Below are 15,221 nucleotides of genomic sequence, written 5' to 3' on the forward strand. Positions count from 1 at the left end.
CCCCGTAATGGCACAGACAGACTCCACCAGCCAGTAGAACAGAGGGAGTTTATTGCTTCTCCAGGATACAGCACAGCACAGATGTCATCTGGTTCCAGGGCAGGCCTAGGATGCCTCAGCCCCCCTTGAGATGGGGGAGCCTGGGCCCCTAAATCCCAGCCCGTTGCCTAGGCTGCTTTCTCCATGATACCAGCCAGAAACCTAACTCCCTCACTCCCAGCCCTGGCCCCAGCCAGGGCTCCACTCCCCTTCTTCCCATTGCTCCGCTCCCTGGGAGATCACTGGTCAGACAGGTTTGAAGCCCCCTTGCATAATGACTCATCCCCTGCCCTGCTGGGCCGTGCTGCAGCCAGTGGAGGTCACTCACAGCCCACTGCCCAGCACAGCAACCAGCAAGGTACCCCCCGCTACGACACAGGGGGACACTTACCTGGCTTGGCAGCAAGCCTCCAGGGAGCATGCGCTTGTTCCTGGGGAGGGGGAGAGGGTAGACAGCTCAGTTCCCTCCCCCCCACCCATGCAGCGGGGAGCCCAGTGCAGCTGCAGTACCAGGCCAGGCTTCCCACTGGCAGGGCAGCGGTTGGGGGAGGAGGCGAGAGGTGCAGAAACCCCAACCATCCCTGCCAGGTTAATCTCTGCCATTTCCCCAGCAGGCTGGGGAGGGGCGCAGGGGAGAGAGAGCAGCAGCGTATGGGGGGCAGCAGAGCCCAAGCGCACCCCGAGGGCTGGGGGGGAACAGCAGAGCCTGAGCCGGGTTCCCTGCAGGTGGCAGTTTTAACGGGAGCGGCTCCTCACTCTCCCCCTCCCAGCAGCAGCTGCAAAAGGGGCCCCTGCACATGTGGAGGAGGAGGCTGCAAGGCACCAGAGGCCCCGTGGGACGGGCGTGCTGGAGGGAGAGGGGGCAGCCGCAGCGGGAGCTGTGTCCGGGCTCTGCAGGGGCGGGGGAGCAGAATCGTTTGTTCTGTCCACGCACCCCTCTGCCTGCCTCGCGGTACACTGGGGCGCGTGGACCTGTTCTAGGAACTCTGCTCTGTGGGGTGTGCAGCATCGTGCTGCAGGCCTTGCTGCGCTCATCTGGGGGTTTCCTCTGCAGTTCTCCTCGGCGGCTCATGCGCTGGCTTTCTTCTCCCTCGCGTGCGGTTTTCTCTTCCGGCATCTCTTGCAGGGTCCCAGGCGACGTACTCCAAGGATGGAAACTTCCATCCCAGCCTGCTCGGCTGCAGGCCCCACATACTGGCCCCACCAAACAAGGCGCAGAGAATTTCCTGTTAAACAAGGAGGTTCAGGCAGTTACACCCTTACTCCTTGCTTTGCAATGCAGACAAGACAACTTAATCTGTGATGCTAACAAAAACATCCTACAGCAAACATTGCCTAATCAGGAGAGGCAGGGGGACACAGAACTCTCAGCAAGTCATTAGAGGGCTTATTACAGTCGTGATACCAACACTAACACTCCATTTTGGCTACAGGTCTGGGGCAGGGAAGCCCCCGTATCAAGCTCTAGAGGGACAAAGTTCAGAGCCCTCCCTGCTGCCGTAGCGTGGGCACATGCTCACCTCCCGAGCGATCCCGGTCAGCCTGGGGCACTGAGCAGTGAGTGGGGCGAACACCCCAAAGCTGGCCCAGTGTACCCGCCCTGGGGAGGGCCCAGTTTGCATGCGGGCTGGCCGGCTCTGGGAGGGATGGAGGGGAGCTCTGCCCGCGTGCGCCGCACTGGGAGGGCTTGTAGCGCCGCTCAGAACATCACCCCCAACCGCTGCGCACCCCGTGGCTTTGACGTCATCAGGTCCTGTCCCAGGCAGGAAGCCCGGGCAGAGGCAGCCCTGACCCAGAAAACCCTCAGGCCTTTCCTCTCCTCTGGCCCTGGCGGAGCCCAACGTGTGGACCCTGCCCCTCTCTGCTTCCGAACCAGGGTGGGGAGACGCCTGTTGGATCAGCAGCAGCCTGGCTCTTCCTCCTTATGTACCCCCCACCCCAGCCCCGGGGCTCCCTGGGAGCCCAGGCACCAGGCTGAAGGCCGGGAGGGATTCTTGGGTTCAATGTGAAATGTGGCTCCCGGGAGAGCGCAGTCGCTAGGAAGACGCAGAGTCGGGGCCGGGGGTCGGGTTCCCTCTCCGCAGGGACAGAGCCGAGAGCAGGCACATTCACATCCCGGCAGGGCTCCGTTCCCCGAGGCAGCTCTAGGCATTTATTCCCAGGGTGGGTTACGTGGGGCGCAGGGCCAGTCCTATGCGGAACGCGCCAGGCACTGGGCCCCATCTTATAGGCCCGTCCGACACTGGGTGTCACAAGGGGGAGGGAGAAAACTTGTTCATCTTGGCCTCTGAGGATAGGACAAGAAGCAATGGGCTTAAACTGCAGCAAGGGAGGTTTAGGTTGGACATTAGTAAAAAGTTCCTACCTCTCAGGGTGGTCAAACGCTGGAATAAATTGCCCAGGGAGGTTGTGGAATCCCCATCTCTGGGGATATTTAGGAGCAGGTTAGAGAAATGTCTATCAGGGATGGTCTAGATGGTGCTGGGTCCTGCCGCGAGGGCAGGGGACTGGACTGGACTCGATGACTCTCAGGGTCCCTTCCAGTCCTAGTATCTAGGATTCCCTCTGGAGGGAGCACTCTGCAAGCATCCGACTCCTGGGGCCACCTCGCCGGCTCCTCAGCCTGTCTCACGCTGAGCGACGCCCGGCTGCGCACACCCTCACCCCCAGCGCCAGCAGCATCTCTGCTCCCCCCTCCTCACGCAAGGGGCAGCCGTGGAGATGGGCACCAGCCTCCGCCCGGAGATGCTGGGTCGCTGGAGACAGAGACCGGCCGGTTGGCTGGCACAAGCGAGCCCTGAGGCACCGCCCGCACTTGACCCGGTTGGCCAGGGGGTCCGGGTTTCCTAGGGCTGCTAGAGGGTTTCAGAGAACCACCAGCTGGCAACTCCACAGCAGCCTCGTTACCTGAGCTGGGGAATCGCCTCCCCACGCAGGGCCCCAGCTCCGGAACGGGGCTGCTGGCAATGCCCTGCCGGGCAGAGTGCTTGGAGAGCCGGGGGGGGGGGGGGGGGGGGGGTATTTACAGCTACCCTACCCTTGTCCCACAGGGCCACTCCCAGCTTCTACCACTGACTCGCCGCACACCCCATCTGCCCTCCCACACTCAGCCAGCGACCCACCCACAGCCTGTGCACTGAGCTACAAGGCTCTGCACCTGTCCCTGCTGCTACACCTGCTCTCAGCTCCGCCCCCTGCCTCTGCTCCATACCCAGCCGGAGCCTCTCTGCCTGCCACCTGCTCTCAATAAACTTCCCACTGCCACCCCCACGCCCCTTCCTCCTCGGCCAATCACCACGGCTCAGCCCTTGTATAACAGCCCTCCAGAGCACCTCGGGGGCTCAGGCTGTGTGGTGGGCTGGCTAGGGAGGCCAGGGCTGTGGGAGCCAGGTAGGGCCCAAGGGCCAGGGCTTGGGAACAGAGCAATAGAGTCCATGTGCATTCCGGATACAGAGCTGCACAGCTAGCTGCTTGTGTGTAGCCCAGTGCAGCAGGGCGCTTCGTAGAGCGGAAATGCAGCTGTCTCTGGGCTGGCCCAGCGTGCTCGTGAGATACAAGGCTGTGCCATGGTTTCAGAGGGAAGGAATCTGGCTGAAGCCTGCAGGGGCTGGTAGGGAGACAGGAGGCTGGGGGCAGTGCCGGCTGGAGGGAGGGGCCTCACAAATACAGTGTCACAGCTCAGTTGTGCATCAGGAGAGTTGAAAAAACTTAATATCAGTGACTAGTCCTGCGGCTCCTTGGAGACCAGCAGAAGCTGGAGATGGGAGCATGCCTGGGTGGGCACAGCCCGCCTCCTCCGCTGACTGGAGTCCAAGGGGGCCAGGTTCCGAGTCAGCAGCAGAGAAAGAGAAGATGGGGAGGGAAAGAAAAGGAGGGAAAAATGGGCGAAGCAGCCAATCAGAGGGCCCATGCTACATGAAGCTGACAGTAGGCAGAGGCCTCCACAGGTCAAAGTGCTCATAAGTTCCTGGTGTTCGGCTTTTTGTGTCATCGGGCTGTGGAATACCGGGTGTGATGGCACATTGGGGTCCCCTGCCTCCTGCACCCCCATAGTGAAACAAACAGACTCCACCAGCCAGTAGAACAGAGGGAGTATATTGCTTCTCCAGGATACAGCACAGCACAGATGTCATCTGGTTACAGGAACTGGGGCTTGAGATGGGGGGTGACTGGGCCCTACAATCCCAGCCCCCTCCCTAGCTCCTTCTCCCCTGCTTCCCAGACAGAAACTAACCCACTCCCAGCCCTGCCCCCAGCCAGGGCTCCACTCCCCTTCTTCCCATTGTTCCGCTCCCTGGGAGATAACTGGTCAGACAGGTTCAAAGCCCCCTTGCATAATGACTCATCCCTTGCCCTGCTGGGCCGTGCTGCAGCCAGCAGCCAGTGGAGGTCACTCACAACCCACTGCCCAGCACAGCAACCAGCAAGGTACCCCACTACGGCACAGTGGGCAATGCAGTTCAAGGTGTTGTTGAAACCTCTACCCAGGTAACAGACTGGTGAATGAAATCAAGCCTGCGGCTCCCCTGTCAAGCTGGTTTTTAAAACTGGCTTGTAATAAAATGGCGACTTTGAGCTCCCTTAGTGAGTGCCCGGGCAAGGGGAAATGTTCTGCGACAGGTTTCTCGGTTTCCTTTTTGAATATCTGCTGTGTGGCCATTAATCCCTCATCGTAGAGACCGTCTTGTCTGGCTGGCCTGGCAACCGCGCAGCCCTTGTGCTGACCCCAGAGGGTTATTGAGGAAAGACTCGTGATCCCACTGGAAAGGGGAGTGGGGAAATGGGTACGCTCCAGGAAGCCCTCCCCTACAGACCAGGGCCGGGGCTTGTTGCTCGCGCCTTTCCCTGGCTATTAAAGGAAGCTCCCCACAAAGGACAGTGTGTTGCAGAGGATCCACCCCTCCAGGAAACACCCTCGCTCCACAAGCTACAGCCTCGCACGCTGAAACCGCCTGTTGTGTTGGTGCCGACAGGCACTCTCTGGCTGTTACCACGTCCCTTTATCTCCCGCTCATTTCCATTGGTTGCAGGAGTCTGGGATGGGTTCCCATCGCCTGCCCTGGGCTGGGAGGTGGGGGAGGGCAGAGCCTGGCATAACATCACTGGCTGCCAGGGAGGGGGGACAGCTCCCACCTGCAGGAAGAGGACGTCCCCGTGTGATGGCATTGCTTGGTGGCACCTGTCCATGTTAATAGCATCAGGGCACACACACTTAATATAGCCACTTTATCCCTTAAGAGCACCCGATGCACCATGGCTGTGAACACGGCGCGTTACCGGCTTGCAACAGGGCCCTCGTAGGTTCCCCTGTGCCGACAAGCCGCCGGTAAATGATGGATTTGTAGCGGTGCCTTTGCTGGGCCGCAGACAAGAGTTGCTTGCAAAGAACCGGGGGCCTTTTGCCCAGGGGCCTTTGTGTCGCTGAGGGCCAGGCTGCCTCTGCGTGGTCCGAGGGGGGTGCTGCCCGGCACAGAAGGGGCACGGTTAACCCGCGGGGGGCAGGAGCCGTTTGTACCAGCACTCAGCAGAGCAGCCCGCTTGCTAGAGGCAGCAGGCTCCGTCCGTGTGGCCAATGGGTGCGCAGGCCAGGACTTGTCTCGGCCTTTCGCCCCAGGGCTCGCTGTGGGTGCACGTCCCTGGCTCCACGAGCTGTAGCTTTGACGGTGCCGAACAGACACAAGTTGTGTCTGAAAGCCTGTCCCGCAGCTCAGAGCCCTACCTGTCCCGGGGGCTCCGGTGGGGGCGCCCTGTGGGGCTAGGCCTGGCGGTGCTACTGGGGCTGGTGCGGAGTCCAGCAGCCAGTTTTCTCCCCTGGGCAGGAGCCGCTTTCCGCACAGAGCCGGCGGGGCCCTGGCCGCGGGTGTTGCTGGGTGAGGACTGTGGGTGTTCAGAAACGGTTGGCCGGGATGCTCTCTGGGTCCTCCACCCACAGCTCTCTTCCTGCCCCTCCGTCCCGGCCGTGGAGGGCTGGGCTCCCCCCGTGACACTGCCCCGGGGCGAGACGAGCCCTGCCGGAGCCATCTGACGGTGACCCTGCCGCCTCTGCCCCAAAGGGGAAGGTGGGCGCATGAGCCGGCCGTGCCCTTCGCTAGCGGTTTATTGCAAATAGCCACCTCCCCCTCCAGCCCAGAGAAAACGGCCTCTAGCCCCCTGGTTCTGTCTGCACCACGCAGCCCCGGGGTGGGAGTCCCTGGGGGCCGCTCTGCCCGCAGCTCTGCCTGTGAGAGCCGGGCTGCTAGCCTGCTAGAGCTGCTCCCATCCCGCGGCCCAAGCCAGCCGGGCGGCGTCACGCTGCTGCGCTGCTGGAAGACTTGCCTCGCAACAGGACAAAGCTTGGCCCAGCGGCCTGGGCAGGGCGCCAGGACCACGGCTCGTTAACCCCTGAGCGTCCAGCAGTGGAACCGTGGGGCTCAGCGGGTGCTGCACCTTCCCCCCCGCCGTGGGAGCGTGGGGCTCGCCGCCTCGCCTCAGACAGCGCCGCTCCGTGCCCCACTGCCACTGGGCAGCAACGGGTGCGCGGCCCCGCCGGAAACCAGCACCCGCCCGACCCTCCTCCCATGAGCCCGGCGGCAGCTCCCTGGTGTGCGTGGGGCTCGTTCCGACCCGGCGTGGGGCGGCCAATGGGCCTCGGCAGGGGGCACCCTTCGCGCCGGGAGACTCAGGCCCAGCGACTTTGCTTCACTCCCCGGGGGGAGGAGGACGAGACGTGCACCCCGCTCCAGGGCAGCCCTGGGGCACACGCGGCTTCCCTGCGGCTGAGAGGGTGGCGCTCGCCCAGTGCCACCTCGCACCGGGGCTGTGACCGCTCGGGGGTGGGGTTGGTCTCCTGCCTGGTACTGGGCATTTGCTCAAACTGCATTTTTCCCAGCTAAAAGGCCATGCGCCCCGCCCCCCGCCGGTGCTGCGAGCTGGTCCGGCCTCAGCCCCCGAGCCGGGCTGGGCTGGGTCAGTGCCGGTAGGAGCCTCTTCCCTCGCTCAGGGGCCGGGCAGGCAGAGAATGGCAGCCCCCTCCCCGGGCCAGCGCTGGGCCACTGTGCCGGCAGAGCCCCCTTTGGAGGCCAGACCCCGCACTCCCTGCCGCTTGTGTCAGCCGGGAGGCCCTGGCAGCCCAGCCAATCGCTTCCTGCCTCCACTCCGCGCCCCGCAGCACCGGCAGGCACGCCTGGGCTGTGGGCCTTCCCAAGCTCCTGGGCACGGCCGGCCGCTCCCAGCCCCGAGCGGCTTCCCGGAGCCTAGTGCGGAGCCTCTCCGGCATGAGCGAAAAGCTGCTGGCTCTGGGCTACGCCGCAGGTGGCCTCGTTCTCTCTGCCGGCGCTCGCAGGGCCACTGGGCAGGACAGGCGTGCGGGGGACGGTCACTCCTCCACCCCTGCCATGCCTGGGCCAAGGCCGACTCCCCACAACGTCTGTTCTCACACATGCCCCTGGACACCCCTTCTGCGAGGGGCTGAGCGCCGGGCCGGGGGCGGCTGCCGGGCGGTTCTGCAAACAGGCCCCTCGGGGGGAAGGCTCTTTAGGGGCCCTGCTGAGCGAGGCAGGAACGGATTCTCTACGAAACCGACCCTGGGATTTGCCGGAAAGCCAGCCACATGGTCCCCCTGCCTCCCAGGGGGCTAGCCTCGTCCTCTGGCCGCTCCGCAGCCGCTTGCCCCGGCCCGGAGAGGCTCAGCCCTGCCCAGCGCACGCCGGAAACCCAGCTCCGAGGTCCAGAGCACGGAGCTGCCTGTGCATTCAGCTGGAGCCTGGCGTGCTCCTGTCTATAAAAGGACTTGCTCCATCAGCCCCCAGGCCCTGCTGTGCCCCAGCCCCGCGCCCCTGGCTCTCAGGCATGTGGGGAATGCGCCCCGCAGGCTCTTGAGTCACTGTCTTTCCCAGCCTTTCCCCAAATATGGTACCTGGGCACGGAGTCATTGCTGTGATGCGGGGCCTGGGGAGGGGCTGGCGGGGCGGGGGCGGGAGGGAGAGCCAGGAGGGGGGGGGGTGACATCATTGTCCTCACAGCTGGCCTTTTAGCACGCGGGCCAGCCTCCAGCGTCTGCAGAGCCCAGACTCCGGAGCAGCGTGTCCACCGCGAGCATCTTCTGTAAGTGCATCCTCCAGCTGGCAGCCTGGAGCGGGCAGCCGGGGAGAGCAGGGGAAGGAGACTGCAGGCCGAGCCAGCGGGGGAAGCCGGGGCACCCTCCTGCAGCCCTGCTCTGGGCTCTGGCCTTGCCAGGGGCTCTAGCCAGTGGTGGACGTGGCAGGCTTCTCAGGCTCTCCATTGCAAAGCCTGGCACAGGGGCCCTTGGCTCCTAGGCGGGTTTCTGGGGTGTGCTGGGGGGAGGCTGCTCCCTGTGGACCCCCCTCGTCCCTGTGTGCTAGCACTGGCAGGCGGGGGCTGGCTGCGGGGCCTGTCCCCTCTCTGTGCTGAGCAGTGTCCCAGCCGGAGAGCGCAAGGGGGATGCTGAGGGCCTCTGTGCCTCTGTGAGGACCCCTCCGGTGCCCGCCCAGCCAGCTGTGCCGAGCGATGCTTCCCAGAGCCGCGGGCTCCCGCCAGCTCGCTAAAGGAAGGAAGAAGGTTCCCGGCCCAAAGCGAAACTTCTGTCTGTCTCTCCCACTGCATGCCTGGCCCCCGGGGGCGGGAAGTGAGCCCTGCCCGGCCGGGTGCACGGTGTGCTAGCCCCAGAGGGGCGCGGGGCAGGAGGCGGGCACTGGGGAGTTGGCAGAAGTAATGGCCTCTGACCAAGGGACCCTGCCGGGGCTGGAAACGGTGCCCAGGGTGGGGCTCAGGGGCTCTCAGGGCTCGTGTGCCTGGCCCAGCCACTGGGGGGGGGGAGCAGAGCCCCCGCCCGATAGGAGTCTCCCAGGGGCTCTCAAAGGACCGAGCACGACACCAAAGCGACAGGCCACTTGCCAGAGCGAGTTCAGGAAGCTGGCTGGGGCGGGGGCTGTGTCTGCTGCCAGCCCCGCCCCCCGTGGCAATGGCTAGTGGTGATGGGCAAGCTAGGCTAGCGAGCGGCCCTCCAGCTCAGCCAACGGGGCGCTGGCGTCCCTAGAACGCGTGGGCGGTGCCCACGGAACCGTGGCAGGGCTGGGACTGGCCGCAGAGGGGGCGCCCGGCCCCCAGGCAATGCCGTGTGCCATCCCCGCGCAGGCAGCGCCCTGGCTTCACGGGCGCCTCGCTCTAGGAACGCCGGTAGGCAGACAACCGCGCCGCCGGAAACCAGCGCCATCTGGCCACCTGCGCGTGGGCCACGCTAAACAACGGGTCTCGTGGGCCGCCCGTAGGACCGGTGGGCACACAGCCCCGCTGGGTAGCGCCTCGCCCCTTTGCAGGGTGCACGTCTGGGGGCGAAGCCAGCTGGGCCCCGAGAAACGCCCCTGGGCAGACGCGCCGGGAGCTGCACTTAGCGCACAGCTGCATTGGGCCGATCCGGCGCCTTCCCCGCAGCGGCCCAGTGGCCGGGCACCGGGAGCAGGCCCCGCTGCCCTGTGACGCAGCCAGCCTGGTGCCGGGGATTCGCCCGAGGCCGCCCAGCCCTGGGAATTCCTAGACGTCCGGCCTCGCCCCTGCCGTTCCAGCCGGGCAGGGCAGCGAGGGCACGGTGGCCCGACGCGCCCCGTGCTAGGCTTGGTCTCCTCCGCACCGCTGGATTGCGGGGCTCGTCCTGGCCTGGCGGCAGGAATTGCCCCAGGTACCCCGGGTGCCGTGGCCATTGCCTGTGCGGCGGGTGCTATTCGTGCAGCCCCTGAGGGGAGGGTGGGGTGGTGCACTCCCTGCAGGCCTGGCGTCCTCTGGGACCCTCCCTCTGCCGGGGGCCAACAGGAACCCCCTGGCACCCAAGGAGCGGCCAGCTCCATCGCGTGTCTGCCTGGGGCATTGGAAAGGGACGCGCCCCGGCCTGGCTGTTCCGCACTCTCTGGACCATCTCCGAGCCCCACCGGAGCTGGTCCCGGGGAGCCTGTGTCAAGGCAGGTCTCTACTGGCCGGGGCCGGGGAAGCTGCCGCGCCCAGGGGGACTGGATGCAGGGGGGCCTGGGCAGAGCCAGCAGGGCAGGTTGGCCCTCTGAGATGCTGCGGAGGCGGAAGTGGCTGGCCGCCGGAGCGGGGGCGCGTTTCCTAGGCTGGCGCCCCGGCAGGATGGGCCAATGCAGGTGACAATTGGCTCCTGCAGCAGGGAGAGCCGGCCTTGACGGGCAGGTTCTGCCGGCTTATCCAGGGCCGTCACCCCGTGCAGCCAGAGGGGGGGCTGCCGGCCCCTCGCCCCCCGGATCCCTGCACTCTGACAGCCCAGGCCAGGGCGTTCCTGAGTCCGGGCCGGGCGCGGCCCCTGGGGAGCCAGCAGGTTTCTCCGTTTCTCCTGGGAGCTCACTGGGAAAGCGCCAATTGTCAGTGCATGCCCCCCCCCCCCCCTGCGCCCCACCCAATGGGGGAACGGGCCAAGCCAGAGGGGCACCTCCGGGCATGGCCAGCTGGGAGGTTCCAAGGAGCGGCAGCGTGGCGCGGTGGGGGCTGCGTGGCCGGGCCCGAGGGGTCAAGCCGAGGGGCGTGTGCCTCTCCCAGCGGGTGTCCCCAGGGAGACAGCCTCCTGCTGGGGCGGCCGTGGGGCATGTGTGAGAGAAGCTCCCCGGGAAGCGCGCAGGTTTTCCAGCGGGCCTGGCTCCGCGGCCAAGGGGCGTTCGGCCTGTCTCGTTAGCCAGCGCATGGTGGCGGGCAGTGCACTGTGCGCGACCGGCAGCCCCGTCCCGTCTCGGGGCAGGAAATAGCCGTTTCCAGCGCTAACCGGTCACAGCATAACCCGCTAACCGCGGAGGGCTGGACTTCCTGGACGGGCCTCTGCGGCCAGAGTCCTCTGGCCAAGCCACCGTGGGCAGGCGGCTCCTCCCGGGCTAATGCCCAGCGGGTAAGCAGGGAGCCGTTGCCGGCCCCAGCAATGGGAGGGTGGGTGTGACTCCCGCCCCGGGCTCAAAGCCCCGACTGTTTGCAGAGATTCCCAGGGCGGCCCCGCTCTGAGTCCCTTGCACCCGGCCGGGGTCAGTCCCCCGAGGGAGAAGCAAGTAACACTCTAGCTGGAGGAGTTCCACTAGCTGCGGCCCAGGGCCTTCACTGCTGATGTGACCTGGTCCTGCGGCCCGCAGCCTGGCGGCAAACCCAGCCGAAGCTCCCGGTGGGCCCCAGCCTCGTGGCCCAGGCCCCTCCTCACGCGCTGGCTGCTTTGCTGGCCCTGGGCCGCCCTCGTCTCTGGCTCTGCAGCAGCCCCTGGCGCTTGGCCCTGCCTTTGCCTGCCTCCCCGCGCTGAGCCAGCCCCTGACCCTGGCAGGCTGCAGCCGCTCCTCCTGGGGCGGGCGCCGTCGCAGGGCCCCCGAGAATGCCCCCGGGCCTGCGGGGTGGGAGCGCGGGTGCAATTGCAGCTGCCCCGCCCGGTGGGTGGATGGCCCAGCTGCCCCGCGTGCTGCGGTGGTGGCTGCCCGGCTCGGGCGGCGTCCTTGGGAAAGGCTCACGCAGAGGTGGCAAAGGCAGAGCAGTTCTGCAGCCCAGGCCCTGCTGAGATCCCTGAGGCTGGGCCGGCCCTGGCACGAGGCGGCAGCCCTGGAAAACGAGGCCGCGGGAGCCGCGCCGATGGCCATGTAAGGGCATCCCCAGGACAAGATGGCAGAGGGCAGCGGGGAGGGGAAGGCGCCGGCTCTACCTGCTGGGCGGTGGCTAAACCGGGAGCCAGGCTCCCCTGCCCTGTCCACGCCCCTGCTCCAGGGGCCTCGCGGAGACCCAGGGTGCCGGAGTTGGGCTCCTCCTGCGGCTCAGTCCACCTGCTGTGTCTTCCCAGGGCTGCGCCCCTCCGGCAGCATCGCCCACAGCTGCGCCAGAGGCTGGCGGCTGGAAGGGGGCTGTTCCTGCGGTGGGATCTGGGCCGGCAGGTGCCCACGAGAGCTGGCGCCCCCGCTAGCGCAGCGTGCAGACTCCGGCACTGCCGCGGGATGTGCTGGGGAGGGCAAATAAAATGGGGGGGGGTCCGTTGTCCCCCTAGATCCCGCTGCAGGCTGCAGAATGGGACTCCTCTAGCACGTGTGGGCAGCAAGTGGCCTCCCCCGTACCACATGGTCTGCGTGGCCCGGGAGGGGCTGAGCGGGTGGCGGAGAGCCAGCAGAACAGCCCAGCGTCTGCGCCAGAGGCAGGGCTCTCTCAACTTCCCCCTCCGCAGGGCTCGCTCCAGCAGCGCCATGGCAAACAAGGGGCCGTCCTACGGGCTGAGCAGGGACGTGCAGTCCAAGATCGAGAAGAAGTACGACGATGAGCTGGAGGAGCGCCTGGTGGAGTGGATCGTGGCCCAGTGCGGGCCTGGCGTGGGACGCCCCGACAGGGGGCGGCTGGGCTTCCAGGTCTGGCTGAAGAACGGCATAGTAAGTGCGGCTCGTTTGCCCTCCCGAGGGCCGGGCGGCGGCCAGGCTGGCTGCTGGCTCCTGGGCACTGTGCCGTTTAATGCCCTGCTGCCACGCCCGAGGGCCGGCCCCTGCCCGCCGCGCGTTGCTGACCCACCTCTCCTTTGCGGGCAGGTGCTGAGCGAGCTGGTCAACAGCCTGTACCCAGAGGGCTCCAAGCCTGTGAAAATCCCCAAGCCTCCACCCACCATGGTCTTCAAACAGATGGAGCAGGTGGCCCAGTTCCTGAAGGCAGCAGAGGACTACGGCGTGGTGAAAACCGACATCTTCCAGACAGTCGACCTGTTCGAAGGTGCGGGGGAGGGACGGGAGGGGGACATCGGCTGGTGTGATGGGCCGAGCCGGGGGCACACCTGGGCTACCGTAGCCTGCAGGAGCCCCCGCCACTGCCAGGGCCCCACGGAACAAGAGACGGCCCCTGTTCCAAGAGCTCCGTCCAAGCAGAAACCAAGAGACATGAGAGGGAGACAGGGATGGGGCGTGCGAGGAAACGCAGCTGGCGCGAGGGGCTCCCTGTAGGAGACATAGCTGGGCTTCCTCCCCCTTTGGGACGGGGATGTAAACAGGATAGGCCCTGCTGTGACTGGCGTGTAATCCCGGCGCTGCGCTGGCTAGCTCCGGCAGAGACTCACTCGCCAGCAGGCAACGCCTGGTCTCTTCGCAGGCATGTTCTACAGCTCAGCCCCAAAGAGCAAACCCAGGAGCCGGGAGCTAAGAGGGCGTCTCGGGAGGCCGGAGCTGGAGCACTGAGGGGTTGGCGCCAGACAAGCATGAAAAGTCGGGGGAGAGGTGGAGGGGAGTCATAGGCACCTGTATAAGACACAGCCCCAGAGACTGGGCCTGTCCCTATAAAATCAGGCTATCGGGTCGCCCTCCTGGAGGCGCCCCAGGAGTGATGCGTGCATGTCGGGGCGGCAACAGAGCAGTTTCCTGGGGTCCAGGCGCGCCCGGCACTGCCCCTCCCCTCTGCGGGCACCGCAGCAGCTGAGAGGCTGCCCAGCGTGGCGGGCGGAGGACAGCGCCTCAGGCGGCTGCTCCGTCCCAGAGCTTTCCAGCCGGCAGGGCTGACACCCGCTCCCCCCTGCAGGCAAGGACATAGCGGCTGTGCAGAGGACAGTCATGGCCCTGGGCAGCCTGGCGGTCACCAAGAACGATGGACATTACCACGGCGACCCTTCCTGGTTTATGAAGTAAGCAGCAAGCGCCCCCCCCCCCGCAGCCCGGCCTCAGGGGTAGCTAACTCCCAGCGGGCGCCAGGCCGGGAGCACGGGGTCTCAGGGGTAGCTAACTCCCAGCGGGCGCCAGGCCGGGAGCATGGGGTCTCTCGCTCCCCCCCACGCTCCCGCAAGCGGAACCCTCAAACCGTCAGCTCTCTGGGGCAGGACACGTCTGTGGCGCTGCTCTAGCTGAGACTTCCAGCGGGGGGGGGGGGGGGGTCTGGTTTTCCCCAAAACCCGCCAATCCCCCGGGTAGTTGTCAGGCTCTGAACACCCATCACAAAACCCCATTATCCCGGCCAGGGTCGGGCTTGGCCCCGCTCCCGCCTGGCAGGGAGCACTGGGGAGAAAAGCCGTTCTGGGGGCAAAGCGACAGCCCAGTGGAAAGGTCTGGGCCAGTGCCAGTTCCAGATGGAGGGGCCATGCTGCTGAGCCCGGCTCCATCCAGGGAAGCCCCCCACCAGCCCAGAGATGTGCAGAGCCCGGCTGGGCTGTGGTGGGGAAGGGCACAGTGCCCCCTCCCATCTCTGCTCTATCCCCCCCCCATCCATCAGCTGCGACCCTTCGGGCTGGGCTGCCCAGGACGGCAGAGCCAAGCTCAGGGCACATTGCGGCACCTGAGGCGGGGAGCTCAAAGACGCCCCCTTTTCTCCTGCCTGCCTGTGTCTCTGGTGCCTCCTTCCTCCAGCCCAGCCTCCCCCAGCCCAGCATCCAGCGCAGGAGACTCCATCGGCACCAGCAGCAGACACCATGTTCTACACTCTGGGTCCTAGCGACCCCCCCCCCCACAGTCTGGCGCCTGAGGCGGCCGCCTCAGTTGGCCTCATGGCAGGGCCGTCCCCGGGTCTGACTGTCGCTCCCTTTCCAGGAAGGCGCAGGAGTGCAAACGGGATTTCTCCGACGGCCAGCTGAAGGAAGGGAAGAATGTGATCGGCTTACAGATGGGCTCCAATAAGGGGGCCTCGCAGGCTGGCATGACAGGCTACGGGCGACCCCGGCAGATCATCGGTTAGACAGCCCCGGCGGAGAGAACACGCCCCGCTACGGGAACTGGGTCCAGCTCCTGCCTAGAGCCCGGCTGCAGCCAACGTGAAGAGCGCCCGCGGCGCGCCAGGCAATCGGACAAACGCAAACCCGCGGTATTCATTTAGGTAACTTCCAAAGAGCCCACAGGCCATGCGTGGAGCGCGGCGGGGCCCTCCCAAGCGTTCTCTCTAGGAGCAGATTTAGTTCAGCCTTGCTCCTTCCCCAGTGCCGCCCTTCCTCTCCGGCCTGTGCATGTTCTCTGCTTCTCTCCCCATGACTTAGCTGTACTGTGAGCCAGGGGTTCCTCCTGTTCGGGACAGGGTTGCTACAGCCCTCCTCCCGCGTTACCCCTGCCCCCAAGAAGGCAGCATTGGAAAGTATCTCAGGCTTTCCCAGCCTCTCAATAAATCTTGCACAAGCAAAACCAAGTGCTTTGCTAGAGATCCTTGCAAACGGGCAGGGCGTCAAACTAACTTTTCTTTTCTACTTTTGGGGTCACATTAAAAGAAGAATTATGACTCTC

General features: G+C 65.9%; 1 protein-coding gene across 1 annotated transcript; it reads left to right on the plus strand.

Moving 5' to 3' along the window:
• The first annotated feature begins 7,999 nt into the window (after positions 1–7,999).
• On the plus strand, positions 8,000–15,221 carry TAGLN (transgelin). Its single transcript, XM_075909351.2, has 5 exons — positions 8,000–8,121; positions 12,218–12,416; positions 12,570–12,747; positions 13,543–13,645; positions 14,541–15,221. Exons 2-5 carry the CDS (start codon positions 12,237–12,239, stop codon positions 14,683–14,685), a joined length of 606 nt encoding a protein of 201 aa, XP_075765466.1. The 5' UTR covers positions 8,000–8,121; positions 12,218–12,236; the 3' UTR covers positions 14,686–15,221.

The sequence above is a fragment of the Pelodiscus sinensis genome, chromosome 25, assembly GCF_052426305.1.
Source record: "Pelodiscus sinensis isolate ZL-2025 chromosome 25, ASM5242630v1, whole genome shotgun sequence".
NCBI lineage: Eukaryota > Metazoa > Chordata > Testudines > Trionychidae > Pelodiscus > Pelodiscus sinensis.